Source organism: Triturus cristatus, chromosome 9, assembly GCF_964204655.1.
Source record: "Triturus cristatus chromosome 9, aTriCri1.1, whole genome shotgun sequence".
Classification (NCBI taxonomy): Eukaryota; Metazoa; Chordata; class Amphibia; order Caudata; family Salamandridae; genus Triturus; species Triturus cristatus.
The window spans coordinates 377,120,989-377,136,216 of record NC_140592.1 but is presented as its reverse complement, the minus strand read 5'-3'; the positions used below and the strand labels follow the sequence as shown (position 1 = coordinate 377,136,216).

The following is a 15,228-nucleotide window of genomic DNA, read 5'->3' as shown; positions in this document are numbered from 1 at the left end:
TCTCTCAGGATGGAGTATGCCTGGCAGCTGTGGGCAAAATTTGTAGATTGCTTTTCAAGATACCAAGACTGGTTACAAGGCGCAGAAGCTGTACTTACCTTTACAAAGTCTTCACAAGTTTTGTATGCCGATGCCAAGGAAGAGCTGAAAAAATGTGAGGTCAGAAACCAATGTGCCTCAGTCATAATTTTATGTTTATGATTCATCTTTTCTCCGTGTCTTTTGTTTTTCTTTCAATTACCCACTGGATCTGTTGAAGATTAATGGTTGTACATTTACATTTTCAAGACTTGATTGCAAATGGAGTGCAATGACTAGACAATAACAGAACTTGCATAACAAAGTGTGGCTAGATTTCCAAGTAGCTTCTCTACAAATCTTTAATGTAGACACATTGGCTTTCTGATGCCAATATATAAATCAGGGTGCAATTCACTGTAAAATTGTTTCCTTTAATGCAGTTTGTTTTATATCTACTTCATGTGACACAAAGCGCCTGATTATGAGTCTGGCAGTTCACGGACCGCCAGACTCATGATGGCGTAGCAGTGACGGTCCAGCCACGCCGCAACGGCGATCTGATCGCCCCATTATAAGTTGGGCGGTTGGATTTCCATTGCTCCGCCGTTATTCCCTGGTGGTGACGCGGGGGTCAGGGCGTGAGTAATATACTGGTGGTGCCGCTGCGGCACCGCCAAGCATATTAGGAGTTTCAGAACCGCCATTTGTGTCATGGAGATCTTTCCCCCACGAACAGGCTGGCAGTTCTGAAACAAATGGAGCCCTACAGGGCCCCCTGTTGCCCATTTGCATGGGGATGCATGAAGGGGCGCAACATGTGCCCCCCTGTGTGCATGCACCCCAGTTTCTGCACAGCATGGACTTTACAGTCTATTTCGTGCAGGAACTGTTTTTGGCATTCCCATTGCAATGGTCATTTACAGATGCATGTCAAAAACAGCCCGCCAGACACGAGGAAACTGGTAATCTGGGGGACGGCCCGACCACGAGTTTGGTGGTGCAGGAGCGGGCTGCCGGCTTGGCGGTCTGTTCCCGCACCGCCAAACTCTCCATCGGGCCCAAAGGGTTTGTCTGGAGACAATAGAAAATTAAGTTTAGATACTATTTTAACAAATGCATGTCATTCAGGCTACGCGACACTGTATTTGTGCTCATTATGTATTCCTTCCTCAGGGGGTGGTGAACTCTACCCTGCCCTGCGACTCTCATTCTGCTCAAAGGAAGCATAACAATAATGGGCTACATTGTCGCACAGCAATCCACCAACCTATCCCTTGCTTAGGGAAAGCCTTTCCTCTAACGATAAACCATCAAAGCTGTCCTATGAAGTGTTTAGTTATATCAGTCTAATCCTCGCGAGACCTTTTGTCATTCACGATCAAGAGGAAGAATTTTGCAGGAGCTCAAGGAATTGCAAAGAAAACATCTAGAGAGATTCTTATACTTAAAATATGAAATAAGCTTTACTCTGGAAATCTGCAGTAACCTCCTCAGGGATATTTAGGCTACAATTAAATATTCTTCTCAGCAGTTACAAAATCTACTCAATTGTGTGCACGCTGAACTTTTAAAATATAATGCATTGTCTAGTAGCATAAAAGTTGGAGTAGTTTTGCCAATGTGATGGCTGGAAAGGGTGAATAATAATGGAACCCTGTATTCATTATTGTTTATGAACAAAGCTAATAAAGAAATATATATCAACAACATTTGGAGTAATAATAATAATTACATAACATATGTACCCGAATAGCACACATTGGCCCTTTGGGGCATTTTGGCAATGAATAGTTGGGGTTTATTGCTACCAAACTCAATGGTGCTCATTTTACCTAGCAAGGATGAAAATGAGAGGAGACCTGCCAGGATTCGAGTCTGTGACAATCATGTCAACACACAGATTTCAGGAGAGAGCACATAAATCCACAGAGCCACAAGACACAGAGAACGATAAGAATAATAACTATGGTGATGTTCATCTCTTCTTGAAACTTTCCAAGAAATATATGAATAAAGGGTCTTACCTTGTCTTATAGAATTTTATATAAAACAAACCCATCAAAAAGGAAGTTTGTAGGCCAGACTTGGTCAGATATATCAATCAGTAAAGTTGAGCTGCTAGTAAAACAATAAAGGATAAATATGACTAGATAACAGGTATACAGTTGTTCCCAATTGTGTGCAAACCTTAGGCTAAATCCTGTATGAAACATCTATCTTCTCAAAGATGAAGGCACAAAAGGTCTAGGACATCAGCTGCCAGAATGTTGTCTTATTATTTATTTAATTATAGTTTTGAGTAGCACAAAGAGATCCAAGGGCCTTAGTGTGCTCCACAATGAAAAGTAAAAGTTATAAATGTTTACTTGGAACCTCAAAGGAGCTATAATAGAACAGGTTTCCCAATTATTTAGGGGCGATTCTCCAACGTTCTTTACAGTGAGATTTAAACTTCACATCATTATCCCATATATGGGCACTGGCAATGATTAGTTAAACCTGATTGCATATAATGGGATGAAACGTCTGCTAAATATGCACAAATCAACCCTACAATACTGGGGCTGAAGCTTGGCGCTAGCGCAGTATGTCCATTGGCGGCTCCTCCATTGGGGCGTGGGGGCGTCGCCTCACTGATTTCTTGCAGTGCAAGAAGCAGAAACATAAAATGGTGAAACTACCATTTTGTGTTTCTGCTTCTCGCACTGCAAGAAAGCAGAAGTGCCTGGTTGGTGGCGGGCTGTGGGTGGTCCTGCTCGAGGGCAGGGGGAGGTGGCTTGCCCAATGTTATGGGCCCTGACTGTTTGTTCGGCCCTGGCAGTCATGCGCACTCTCCATTTTCTCTATGCAGCCTATGTAGAGAAAATGGCCTTCCTACTGGCGCCCGACTGGGGCGCTCTCCTCTGCCCCACACCAATCGCAACGCGGCCATTGCAGCGTTGTGAGTGGCTTAGGGGAGCAGGAGGAGGGAGGCTCCCTAAAACGTGCCAAGAGCAGCAGAAGCTGAGGCGGCGGCGCGTAATGCGGTTGCGGAGGAAGGTACGTTTATTTTTTTATATTGATTAATCGCCCCACGCGAACCCACCCTCCGTTTTGCCGGCCGCAACTGGTTATTAGTAATGTGGATATGTTCGAATGTTAAGACACATAAGTTTTATAGTGAAGCAGCAGTTCTGTAATATGTAAAACAGACATTTTTTCAGGGTGTGAGTATATTTCAATTTGTGGCGTGCCTGTGTTAGCAGTATACACATTCGCACATGTACGTCACTAGATTGACGGTAAAAGTAAATGGCGGCAGCGTGAATGCAACTGGTGTTTGTGAGACTTGAGCACGCGCTGAGGTTGTTGCATTGCTCTTGGTAGTGTTTACTGGTGAGGGTGGAAAGGCACTGGTGGGGGTGGCAGGCAGTGGTCGAAGTGGGGGAAAAAAAGTAGGGGAACTGTGGGCGGAGAATCAGAGGGCGGGAATAACCCAAGGATTGGCTCAGTGGGCGGAGCCAGAGGTGTGGCCAGAATGCGCAAATATCCCAATTTTTAGTATTTGTTTGGCATTTCACTGCCCAGTTTAATCAACCAATGGATACACATGATTATATAAGGTTATAATGAGTTATTGACAGTAAAACACATTCACAAAGTGGGATATGCTTCTAATCACAGAATGTCCCAAATACAATAAAATGTGAAAGCACAAGCAGTTTTTCGCAGAGCCATGGTGTTTATCATCAGCACTTTTCCCTTTTTCCACAACAGCAGTTCAAACATGAATGGCAAAATATCCTAGTTTGCAAATGTTTTCTATATAACTCTGGCTCTGCCATATTTGCCTCCTAATGCAAGATCTGCTGCATGATCTGATCATTTAAACTAATAAATTGTTTATAGCTCAAATGTATCAAAAGTTAACAAAAATTGTGACTTGTTTTGCTGCGGAGTGGATGGCTTATTGCAAAGGTTGACTGATCATCTTTCTCACTGTTGCATTTGTATGTTACACTGGTGCTAATAAGGCAAAATCTTTCCAAAGACTGTTAGCATGTGTACACGTCAAAATAATAAAATATCAGAAAATATACTGCATTACGCTGCAGCCTTTTTTTAAATGCATAATTTAGTCAACACTGTGGCATAATTGTGTCCTCCTTTGCTGCATATTTAATTCCAGTGGCCCCACAGCAAGCAGCACATGTTTAAAGTGCTTGTGAATGAAGCAGAGAGACTGTGAAGTTTGCGAACTTAGTTTGGTGTGCGTGCCAAATTCTGCATTGCCAATCCCTGGTGAGTTGCAGCTACTACTTCTGAAACAAGGCCAATGGAGCTAACTATGGGTGAGGCAGACTGGCCTCAAGGGCACTGGCGGTGCCCTGTGCATTAATGTTTGTTATTACCCTCTAATGGCCACCTCTGTCATGGATTCCCTCACTACCACCCTTTAACAGTGCCCCTCAAGTCTCCATAACAACACTCTCTCTCAGATGCATTTAATTTGATTTACAGCGCCACTCATACCAGTGTAGGGTGTCAGAGCACTTTACATCACACACATTACTCAGAGACAATCAATATGTGTGTAAATCACTGTATAGAAAATGTTACATAAGACTAAGGACTACAAGGTGTAGGAGTCACATGACAACCATACTACTAGGCGCTATAGTTTAATAGTGATTGGTCTGGAGAAACATAAAATCAGAATTTTAAAACTTAATACCATGGTTGGGGGTACTCTTTAATAATCAGAATTGATTTCTGTCCAAAAGAACACTTTTTGCAACCTTAGGATAATCAAAGACTGGGGGGGAAACATAACACTCTAATTTATACCTTGCAGGTTGTATGCAGCTCTTAGGTGAAAGTTAATAGCTCACTGTTGTATGTTAGGATTTTAACTTCTAAACTGCAAGTAACAAAAGGAGCTCTCTGACAAAAGCAGTAGCCCACTGACCTATTTACATTATGTGCACTTTGTGATCTGTGTAGGAAGGTGGAATCTGACTACATGGTTGCCCCACTTTTTTCCTGGTGTTTTGCTGGTTTTTTACTTAGTCTGCCTGGGATCCTGCTATTCAGGACCCCAGCCTATCTGCTTTCTCCCTTAAATTGATTACAAGTACTATAGGTACACTCCAGATTGGATTCTGGGGTACCCTTATAAGTCCCTAGTATATGGTATACTATGTACCAAGGGCATAGGTACCCCCATAGGCCTACCAGGGGCTGCAGCATGTATTGTGTCACCCCTGGGAAGCCTTCCAAAATGACATCACAGGTCTGCTACTGCAGCCTGGGTAAGGTGGTGCATGCACCCCTTACTGAGATATAGGTTCACTATATCTCTCCATATCACTGCACATACAAACCTATCAGTCACCCCTATGGCAGGCATTACCAATCCTGAAGGCAGGGTGCTGGGTTTTATGTGAGAGGGTGCCCATGCATGAGCAGAGCCCCTCAGCAGCCTTCAGAACCTTTATTCTGGGGTTGTTTGTGATGCTGCCAAACCATACACTCTTAAGTGCATTATAACCAAACGGTAAATGCTAACTTTGGAATGGCTGCACGGAAACATGTGGTATTTGGTGTCAAACACTTTGGAATCATACCCCCACACCAGTAACTGGTGTGAGAGTATGATCCCACCCTTCTAGAGGGAGAGACATGACAGCACCGGTATACCCGGCACCAGCTAACAGAGCCCTGGCATCACAAAATGGATGCTGCCAGCCACAGACAAGAGTCTGCCCTCCTGTTGCTGGACGAAACTCCGGCAGGGGAGGCCTGGACAATAGGTTTCCTGTCACAGGGAGGTGTCACCACCTCCCAGAAAGACTTTAGTGTATTGGGGCTGGGTGGGTGCACTCCAAGAGTGCTTTGAAGTTCAGCACTGGGGGCACATTTGGTGTCCCTGTACATAGTCCAGCCCCTGCAATGGCGCGAAACTGGACAAAGGAAATGGGTGTAGCCACCCCTCTTTCCTGACCCTCCCATAGGTGGCTCCCTAGAGTTTGGCCCACCCCTTCCTTGGGTATAAGAAAGGAACCCCTGGCTCCAGGACTTTAGATTACACCTGGACGAAACTCTGATACTGAATCCTGGAACTTCAACGATCTACATTGAACTAGATAAGTAAAGAATCTCCCTTGGAGTAAAGGAGTTACTCCCCTGCAAGGCAGGCACCAAAGACAGATCTGAACGGTTTGCAGCTCCGAAGCTCCCGCCAGACTCCGAAGAATTTTGTAACATAGGAGGTGGGTTTCCGTGGTCTTAGAGTTCGAACAGTGCCCACAGCAAGTCTGAGGCCCGTATCCCTCGTGGCGACTGTGCAAACCGAACCCCTGGACACCACGTCACTTTGCAGAAGCATCAGCTTTCCAACAACTCCTGCAGCTAAGCTTTGGATTACTTATAGCGCTGACCCCGAGCAACATTTGCACTGAAGATTGCCCGCCTACACTCCATGAGTGTTCCGTGAGCTGGCCCTTTGTGTTTTCTCTCGAGGTCCCTTCGCGATCCCTAGTCCGTCGACTGGTGGGTCCCTGTGAAGGCAACTTTACCTCTAATTAGGCTTACCTGATTGCTACCAGCAGCCCATTGGCACACACACAGCCGCACCCGAGCACTTCACAGGTCTTTTAAAGACCATTTGCATGTTAATGAGGCCTTGCTGTTGTTTCACCCCTCCAGGAGCCCCTGCAGCTCCACTCTGCCTATTGCTTAAAGATTAAGCCCCCCCCCCCCCCCGAAATGTGGCTCTAGTAGCGCCTCTGGCTACCAGTCTGTCTTACTTTACTTAGTTATTTTTCCTATTTTTAACCTTTTATTCCAGATGCTGGACATTTCCAGCAAAAATTATTTTCTTTTTTGGATCCATTTCACAGGTAAGGAAATAAAAGAAAGGAGAGGAAAGAGAGTGAAAACCCTGTCTTGAAATCTCGGTTTTCTGTAAGAGAAGAACTGCTAGACAGAAAGAGAGGGAAGAGGGAAAGAGTTGGGGGGAGGGGGGAAGGCAGCTGAAGCTACAGAACAGAAGCGGACACTGTATTTTGCTTCTCTGGGTAAGAAGAAAAAGACAGAGTCCTGTTACTTCTCTGCCGCCCATCCTCGAACGCAGGGGCGTAGGAGACACTAAAATTCTGGGGGGGACAGGGTCAACCTTGTGCACTTTCCAGTGACCCTATACAAATCACCGCCCGTTACACAAATACAATTGCATACTTTCGAAGTGAAATATTGAGAAAAGCAGGCATGTAGTCACAGTTTGCATGTATGCTTTATTGTTATTTACATTCATATAGTAATGAGACCAAATGTTTAAAAAAAAAACATATATATGAATCTTGCATCTTAATGCACAAAGCAAACAAAGGCCGCTGACTTAGGGTGGGGGCGTCGTGTTTGCAAGTGCATTATGGTTTGAAAAGTACCTGCTGCTGCATTCCTGGTCTCCAGCAATTTTCAGGCAACAATAAAAATGTGAAGATAACTTTGGTGATTAATGTTCTTTTTTTGAGAGAGATCGAAGGCTTGTCTAGTGAAAGTTTTAATTCAAAAGGTCAGTGAGTTACTGCTTTTGTCTGAGATATTCTTTTGGTATTTGAAGTTTATAAGTTAAAATCCTAACATTGAACAGTGAGCTATTAACCGTCATCAAAGAGCTGTATAAAAACTTCAATGTATAGATTAGAACGTTATGATTTTTCCCCAGTCTTTCCCTATCCTAATGTTGGAAAATGGGTTAATTAGGATAGAAATCAATTCTGATTATTGAAGCGAAGCCCCCAACCATGGTGTTTTGTTTTACATTCTGAGTTTGTGTTTCTCTAGTGTTGCGAAGCCGCCCTGGGCACTCCCCAACTTTTTGCTGACTGGTACTGGTGGTACCTGACTGACTGACCCTGGCCTCTGCCTAAACAGCCAGTGCTATTCTGAAAGAGGCACTTAAAAATACAGTGAAAACACCTACATACACTAGGGTGCACTATGGGTTAGGGTACCCCTATGATTGGCATGACCTCTCCTATAAGGCCCTAGTACATAATAGGGCAGGGGGATTAGAACTACTTTTAAGTCCCTAGAATATAATAAGGCATGGCAGTTTAGAGGCCAGCAGCCCTTTCTGTGCTTGCATGTGTGCACTGCTGAAGCCTGAGGGTTTGGGGAACTTACAAATTGATCAACGACAATGTTGGGGCAAAATTAAGTGGAAAAATATTTTCCACTTAACTAAGGCTGTATCATATTTGCCACATAATACATCATCTGCTGCATAATCTAACGATTTCCTCCAAAACAATTTTGTAGCTCAAACGGTTCCCAAATTACTAAAAGAAATGTGACTTGTGTTGCTGTGAAGTTTAGGGCCCTTTGCAATGGTTAGTAAAGAAAACAATTCCTAAGAAAACAAATGGTCCCAGACACTCCTAATGACACTCAAGTTAATACCTGTAGGAGAGTGTAGTATGCAATCAATTCATACAACCGAAAATGTATAATTTAAGGGCACATTCAACAGGGAAATCTCATAGATAAGAGGCCAACCAAAGTCAATTAAATTGCAAACATCAATTTATTTCCCGCTGAATCATATTCATAAAATGCAAACTTAGGGGCTGACTACGAAGGCAGGCGGACTTCAGTACCACCGCCATCGAATCGGGGAATGGGACCGCTGGTCTTCAAGGTGGAGGCCCCACGATAGGCATTACAATGCGACTGCCACTACGGTGTTCGCAGTGCCTATCTTTTACATTGCAGCAGGTGCTGCTGGCTGCATCATCCGCTGCAAAGTAAAAAAAAAGGAACATGTTAAATATATCGGTGCCTGCCACATGGTGCAGTGATATGTTGTGGGGCATCATAGATGCCCCCCAGGACCCATGTCTGGGGGCCAGGGGTAAAGGGGCCTGCTACGGGCCCCCAATGTCCCATTCGCCAGCATTTCCATGGCAGGTGAACCGCCATTGATAAGCTGGTGGGTAAGGGACATCGTAATCCCTGCTGCGGTGCATGGTAGGCACCACCAGCATTGTAGGAACCACGAGCCCCTCCACCACACCGGCGGGCTCAAGAAGCCCGTCGGGTGCGTGGTGGTTGGTCTTTCCGACCGCCAGGTAACCACCCGCCATTGTAATATGGCGGGCTGTGATGCAGTCACCAATGGCGGTGGGACCGCCACCGACGTGGTCCCACTGCCGTTATAATCACCCCCTAAGTTTGGTGTGCATGCAAATCCTACATTGCCAACCCCTGGCAAGTTGCACTACTAGTGCTGGAAAAAGGCCAATGGAGGTACCAATGGGTGAGTTGGACTGGCCTCAAGGGTCTTGTGACCTCAGTGACAGATTCACTGTCGATCTAGGATGTGCTTCTTCATATGCCTGCCCGTAAGACTGGAAGTGAACTGCAGTATGGATTGTGGTGGACAGGTCCACCTGCGGGTGCTAAGACACCTGGGCTTCTAAGGTCTATCGGGCCTTCTAAGGTGTAGCATCGGAATAAGTTCCGTCAGGAGTGTGGTATGGTGAACTGGTCATGAAGGTCTGAACATGGTTCTCCAGTTCCAAATTCAGCAGCTCTGGCCAGAGTGCCACATTCTCTCCCACACTGAACTCCATACTGCCCCACTGAGAGAAACTCGCACTGCCTTCAGCACAACTCAATTGTGCTGCGACTAAATTCAAATTATGCACTAGACAACAGTAAAATGCTGCCTGAAAAAAAATGAATACCACCCTGGAAAAAGCAAACACTCATAGGGAATGCAAGAATAAGCAAAACATGTGAACTGTAATCAGAAAAAAACATGGTTACCTTAACGGTTTTAACCCCTTCAGTGCCCATGACGAGCTGGACTCGTCATGGGCTGCGGTGGCGCTGTGCCCATGACGAGTCCAGCTCGTCATGAACTCCGCCCGCTAATGGAAGGCGCGGCACTGGGCGGGGAAAGGGGCGGGCATGCAAGGGGTTAAACTCATTATTCAGAAATCAGTAAGTGATTTTGCCTGAAAAGTTCAAGACATGGCTACAGGACCAGGAAGGGACCCCTTTCAATGTCCATTGCTTATATCCTTTCAAAATGTATGCAGTTTGGTTTAAAAAAGACCACATCCCCAAACACAGAGCCGCATTTTATAAGCTAAAATAATTAAAAAGTTGAAAACGATCATATTAAACGTTTCCACTCTATCCATCAACAGGGTATTGCAGTCCCTTTAGGAATGGCGCACTTACCCACCCTGGGAAAACAATGTTGTTCAAAGAATGAAGATAAAAAGAAAGTAGCGCTTTCACTGGCAAACTCTGTAAAGTGGCGCTAATGTGTGTGGGTGTGAATAACAGTCTGGCCTGTCTGCTGTCCACTCTGTATTGCTTTATTTAGGTATTTAACTATTTTTTCTCTCCATTCCGAGGTTTTTCTTTTCAATAGAAAACGGTCAGAAAATGAGGACATTTACAGCCAAAGTGTTCAGCCTTTTTTGGATCAATTTCACAGGGGAACAAATAAAGAAAAGGAGAGGCAAGAGAGAGTACCTTAAGAGCTGCCTCTTGAAATCAGCACGTAAGCAGGAGCGAGACAGAGACAGAAAGAGATGGAGGAATAAAGAGAGGAGGGCAGCCGCCAGAGGCAGGTCAGGAGTAGTGGACACGGTCCTTGAAGGAAAAGAGACAGCGTTTATTTTTTCTCCGTTCTCTGCCCTTCCCAGAACGGCTGAGCCTTCCTGCAGCAGAACAAAAGGCGGAGGGCGGGTGGCCTCTGACTCCAGGCAGGTCAAGTGCAGGGCCATTAGGTAGCGCATTCGCGTGCTAATGGCCCTGCGATAACAGAAGGGAGAGGGGAAATTCCTTTGTCCCCTCGCCCCCCCCCCCACCCTTGTCCCCCGCGTCCCCCACACTTCCTACTCCGCCCATGCTCGAACGTCGAGCTTTATAGGCGATGGTGATTTCTTGCGTCCCGGGACGCATTTTGAAAATAAAAAAGTAGGGGAACGGAATCGCTGGAAATGAAGAAGTAGGGGCACGCCGTGCCCTGCCGTTCCCCCCCACTTCAACCACTGGTGGCAGGGCAATGGCTAAGGTGGCCTGACACTGGACTGGCACTGGTCTAAGGGGGGGCAATAGACAGTAATTACATTAGGGAGACAGGGCTGTGCTGAGGTAACTGGGCAGTCTGGGGATAACACGGAAGCGAAAGGGTTACGCGACAGTACGCAGACTTGAATGTTAGGGCAGTGCCTGTGCCACAGCGCACTTCCGGGATTAGAGTGACAGGCAGGGGCTCTGTGGACAGCGGAGGGCTGAGCTCAGGTGACAGTGCGGTGCTGGGGGTGACAGGGCAGTGTTGGGGTCAAAGGGAAGTGACAGGTACATTGGACAGTACCCGGATCGGTGTGAAAGGGCAGTCTGTGGACACAGGGCAGCAGCAGGATTAGACCATCAAGCAGTGTCCGGGTGGAGAAGGGGGTGCTGGGAGTGAAGTGACAGTGCAATACTGGAGGTGATGTGATGGATTTAGGGCGACATCATGGCAGTTCTGGGATTAGGCAATCGGTGTTATGTTGGGGGTGACCGGGCAGGTCTTGGTGTTGGGTTCACAGGCATCTCTGAGTGTAGGGTGACAGGGCAGTGTTGGGATCGGGGTAACAGGAGAGTGCTGGTGGAACAGGGACGTCCTGGCATTATGGTGACAGGGTAGAGGTGAGGGTCATAGGGCAGTTTTGATTGTTGGGTTCACAGACAGCGCTGGGGAGCAGCGAGGCAGTGTCGGGCCTTTGGCGACAGGCAGTGCGTGGTGTCGGTTGACAGGACACTGCTGGGCAACAGGGGCTTGTAATGCAATCTGTTGCACATTCCTGCACTCTGCCGCCCACACAGGCAGTCCCTTCACATGGCACACGCACATGTGTGAGTCCGTCCTGGCGTCCACGACCACACCGTCGTGGTTCACTTTCTGAACCCTGTGAGCGTACTGTGGTGACAGGCGCCTGGCGCATCATGACACCGAAGTATTTGTACAAACATGTGTTTTCTGACTGGTTTCTTGGTTTCTTTGTGGGGTTTTGTTGACTGATGGAGATGATTCTCGTTATTGGTGATGGAACTGGTCTTCACTTAAGTCCTTGACCTCGACAAATGAGTTTTTTTGCGCGGGTTACAGTTACTCAGCTATGCTACTCTCTCGCTGGTTGGTAACGCACGGGCAGGGCTAGCTACATGGCTCAAAACATCTCTGGGATGTAGCACTGCTGCACTAAACACCGATTCAGATTTATCACAGGCTTTCCACTTGGTATGGGATGATGGTTTTAATCTGTGTGTTATACATTTTTATAATAACAATTTCACATGTATTTCATTTTCCAACCCCAAATTAGCCCTGCTTTTTATTTTTTTTTGACCGCTCTATAGGGGAGTTGCAATCACAGTGGTGTGGGCTGAACGTGATTTTGGCTGGGGATTTCAATGCTAAGCTAGGCAGTGAAGCCTCCGTTTATGGTGAAAGCCCGCCCTGAGCAGACATGTGGGGATGTATCCTGCAGGGACAAGATCAGAGAGGTTATTACCTGCCTCTTAATATACCCACGTTTGATTTGTGTAATGCAATAGAGATCACAGGGGTGACCTTAGTAGGACCCGCGGGGTGCGGGGTGTGGAGGGGCCGGGCCGGGGACTGGACGAGGTCATCAGACCTCAGAGTGATTGACACCTTCCTGCTCCTTCCTGCTTTCTCAAATTTGCTTGAAAAGGCACCATTTGCCCACTCTTTTTTCAAAGCACCCCATATGTGGTTCGGGCTCGCTCGCTACACTCGCTCGCCAAAGTGCAATCGGGGTGGGCGTAGTTCGCGAAGTAGCACTTCGCGAAGCTACGCAAAGTGAAGTTCGCACTACGCGAGCTACGCGTAGCACTTCGCGAACTGCGTAGTAACATGTTCGCACTGTGCAAGATGTTGTTTTCAATGATTGCACAGTGCGGACAAGCAACCGGCACTGTGCAATCATTGAAAATGGCATCTTGCACAGTGCGAGCTGTAGTTTTCTGCTGCTCGAGTAGATTTTTACTCGAGCTTCAGCTTTCTCAACGCGAACTGGTAGTTTCTCATCGCGAGCGGTCGCGAGTATACGCGACCACGCGCAATGAGAAACCTGACCTCCTCGCGTTGGGAATCTCGCCGGGAGGTTTATTTTCCATGCTCGCGATCGCCAACTTGCAGTTGCTGATCGCGAACAAGGAAAAAGTCTCGCCGGGATGTCATTTTGCTTGCTCGCGGTCGGCAACTTGACGTTGAGGACCGCGAGCAAGCAAAAAATGACCGCAGCACTACGCAACACTACGCTACGCGTGTTCGCACTGTGCTACGTGCAGTTCGCGTAGTGCGAAGTAGCGCGAACTTCGCAAACTACGCGAGCGTAGCGTAGTGCTTCGCCCAGGCCTAAATCTGACAATTGTTTTACACCTCACCACTTGCAAATGTCACCATCCGCCACTGAGTATGTTTAGTAGTGGCAAAGAGGCCAGCTTTGTATTGGGTAAGAGTGAAGCTCGCTGGTGCTGCATTATTAGCAGGTTTTCTTTATAGTGAGTAAAGAGGTGACAGTGCCATTTAAATATGGTGTATTAGCCCATATTTTGAAATTCTAGGATACATTTAGCATCAAGCTTTTAGCGAGTTATATTCTGACCCAAAACACAATTTTAAAACAAGCATTGGCAAAGACAGTTTGTCTTTGATTCATATACTAACGCATGCAGTGCTAGCACATCAGAATGAGACCCCCAAAATGGACTCAGCAAGAGCAGACACAGAGAGCTATAGTTGGAAAGTAGTTAGACATGCAGTTCAATGAAGGCATTCAAGTGGAAGGAAACTTCAAAACGCCATTATCTTTAGGTGAAGCATGAATAGTCCACTGGACTGAGCCAAGACTTATTTGTCAAAGGCTTATGCCAATAGCAAAAGAGGCTGGTTGAGGAAAGCCAGTGGTTGAAAGGACTAGACCCAAAAGCTTCTCAATTTTAGAAATAGGTCTGTTTGAGCTGCACTGTCAAAATCCAGAATTAAAAACAACTGAAAGGCCAGATCAGCAAACAGACCTTTAAACTGGATAGGAAGTTGCTTGCAAACCCGAGTTGTGGAAATGTTCTCAGTGCAAGTTACTTGTGGCCTTATTTACAAGAAGGTGCCACAGCGCGGCACTGCAAGCCCTTTGGCTGCGCCACGCTGCGCCACTTTCAAAGCACAGGGATGCGTCATATTTACAACAATATGACGCATCCCTGTGCATTCCCCTGCACTGGTGCACAATCGGCTGCCGTGCGTTACAATTGCACTATGTGCAATGGTGCCTGCGTTGTGGGGAGATTGTTTTTCTGTGCAGAAAGGGTACCTTCCTGCACAAAAACAATAACAAAAAAATTAAAAGAGGCGTTTTCCTCTTCCTATGTGTGCTGCAGAATGCAGCACCCCTAGAAAGATCCAAAAGCAAGGAGAAATGTAAACATTTCTCCTCGTTGTGCCTCGCTACACCTCCCCTGGGGTGGCGTAGCATTCTGACGCATTTCCAGGGTTACGACTTCTCGTAAATCTGGAAATGCGGCAGAATATATGGGTGTTGCCTGGGAACACCCCCAGCAACACCCATGTCACGCCCCTTTCATGCAAAGTACTGGAGTACTGGGTGTGTTGCGGGTTCCTCCTCTGAGCCAAATATCTTTATTTACCTTATAAATATAAACGTTTAATTAAATACCAAATCTATATTGGTTTAACAACTCAAACCAAAACAAATTACACAAGAACCTTTGAAAAATAATATATAAAATAGATAAACATGTTTTCTTTCATCAATAATAAAAATACAATTAACTAATTGTAAATCTGAAAAATAACATAATTTATACATTCATCAAGTAATTGTTTTTTAAATATTGTATTTAAAAAAAAATATATAGCTCAATATATAACTCCACAAACTGTGAAACATTTAAACAAATAAATTGCAAAAAATCAATTTTACAAATGCAAAGTGAACATATTAATCTATTAACATTAATGTATATGTGTAAAAAAAAACTACCCATCAAATGCACCAATAAACCCCACAACCCAAAATTGAGAATATAAAATCTAAATGAAAAAATGATTAAACAATTAAACAAAATGAATTACAATATATAACGCAATAAAAAAATTAACCAATTTACCTA

General features: G+C 45.6%; 1 protein-coding gene across 1 annotated transcript in view; it reads left to right on the top strand.

Moving 5' to 3' along the window:
* LOC146797985 (nesprin-2-like) overlaps positions 1 to 15,228 on the top strand; it is a 229,303-nt gene that overhangs the window by 93,054 nt on the left and 121,021 nt on the right. The window contains exon 3 of the mRNA XM_085625213.1: positions 9 to 159. Within this exon, the coding sequence (XP_085481339.1) occupies positions 9 to 159 (151 nt within the window). The remainder of the gene's footprint in view (positions 1 to 8; positions 160 to 15,228) is intronic.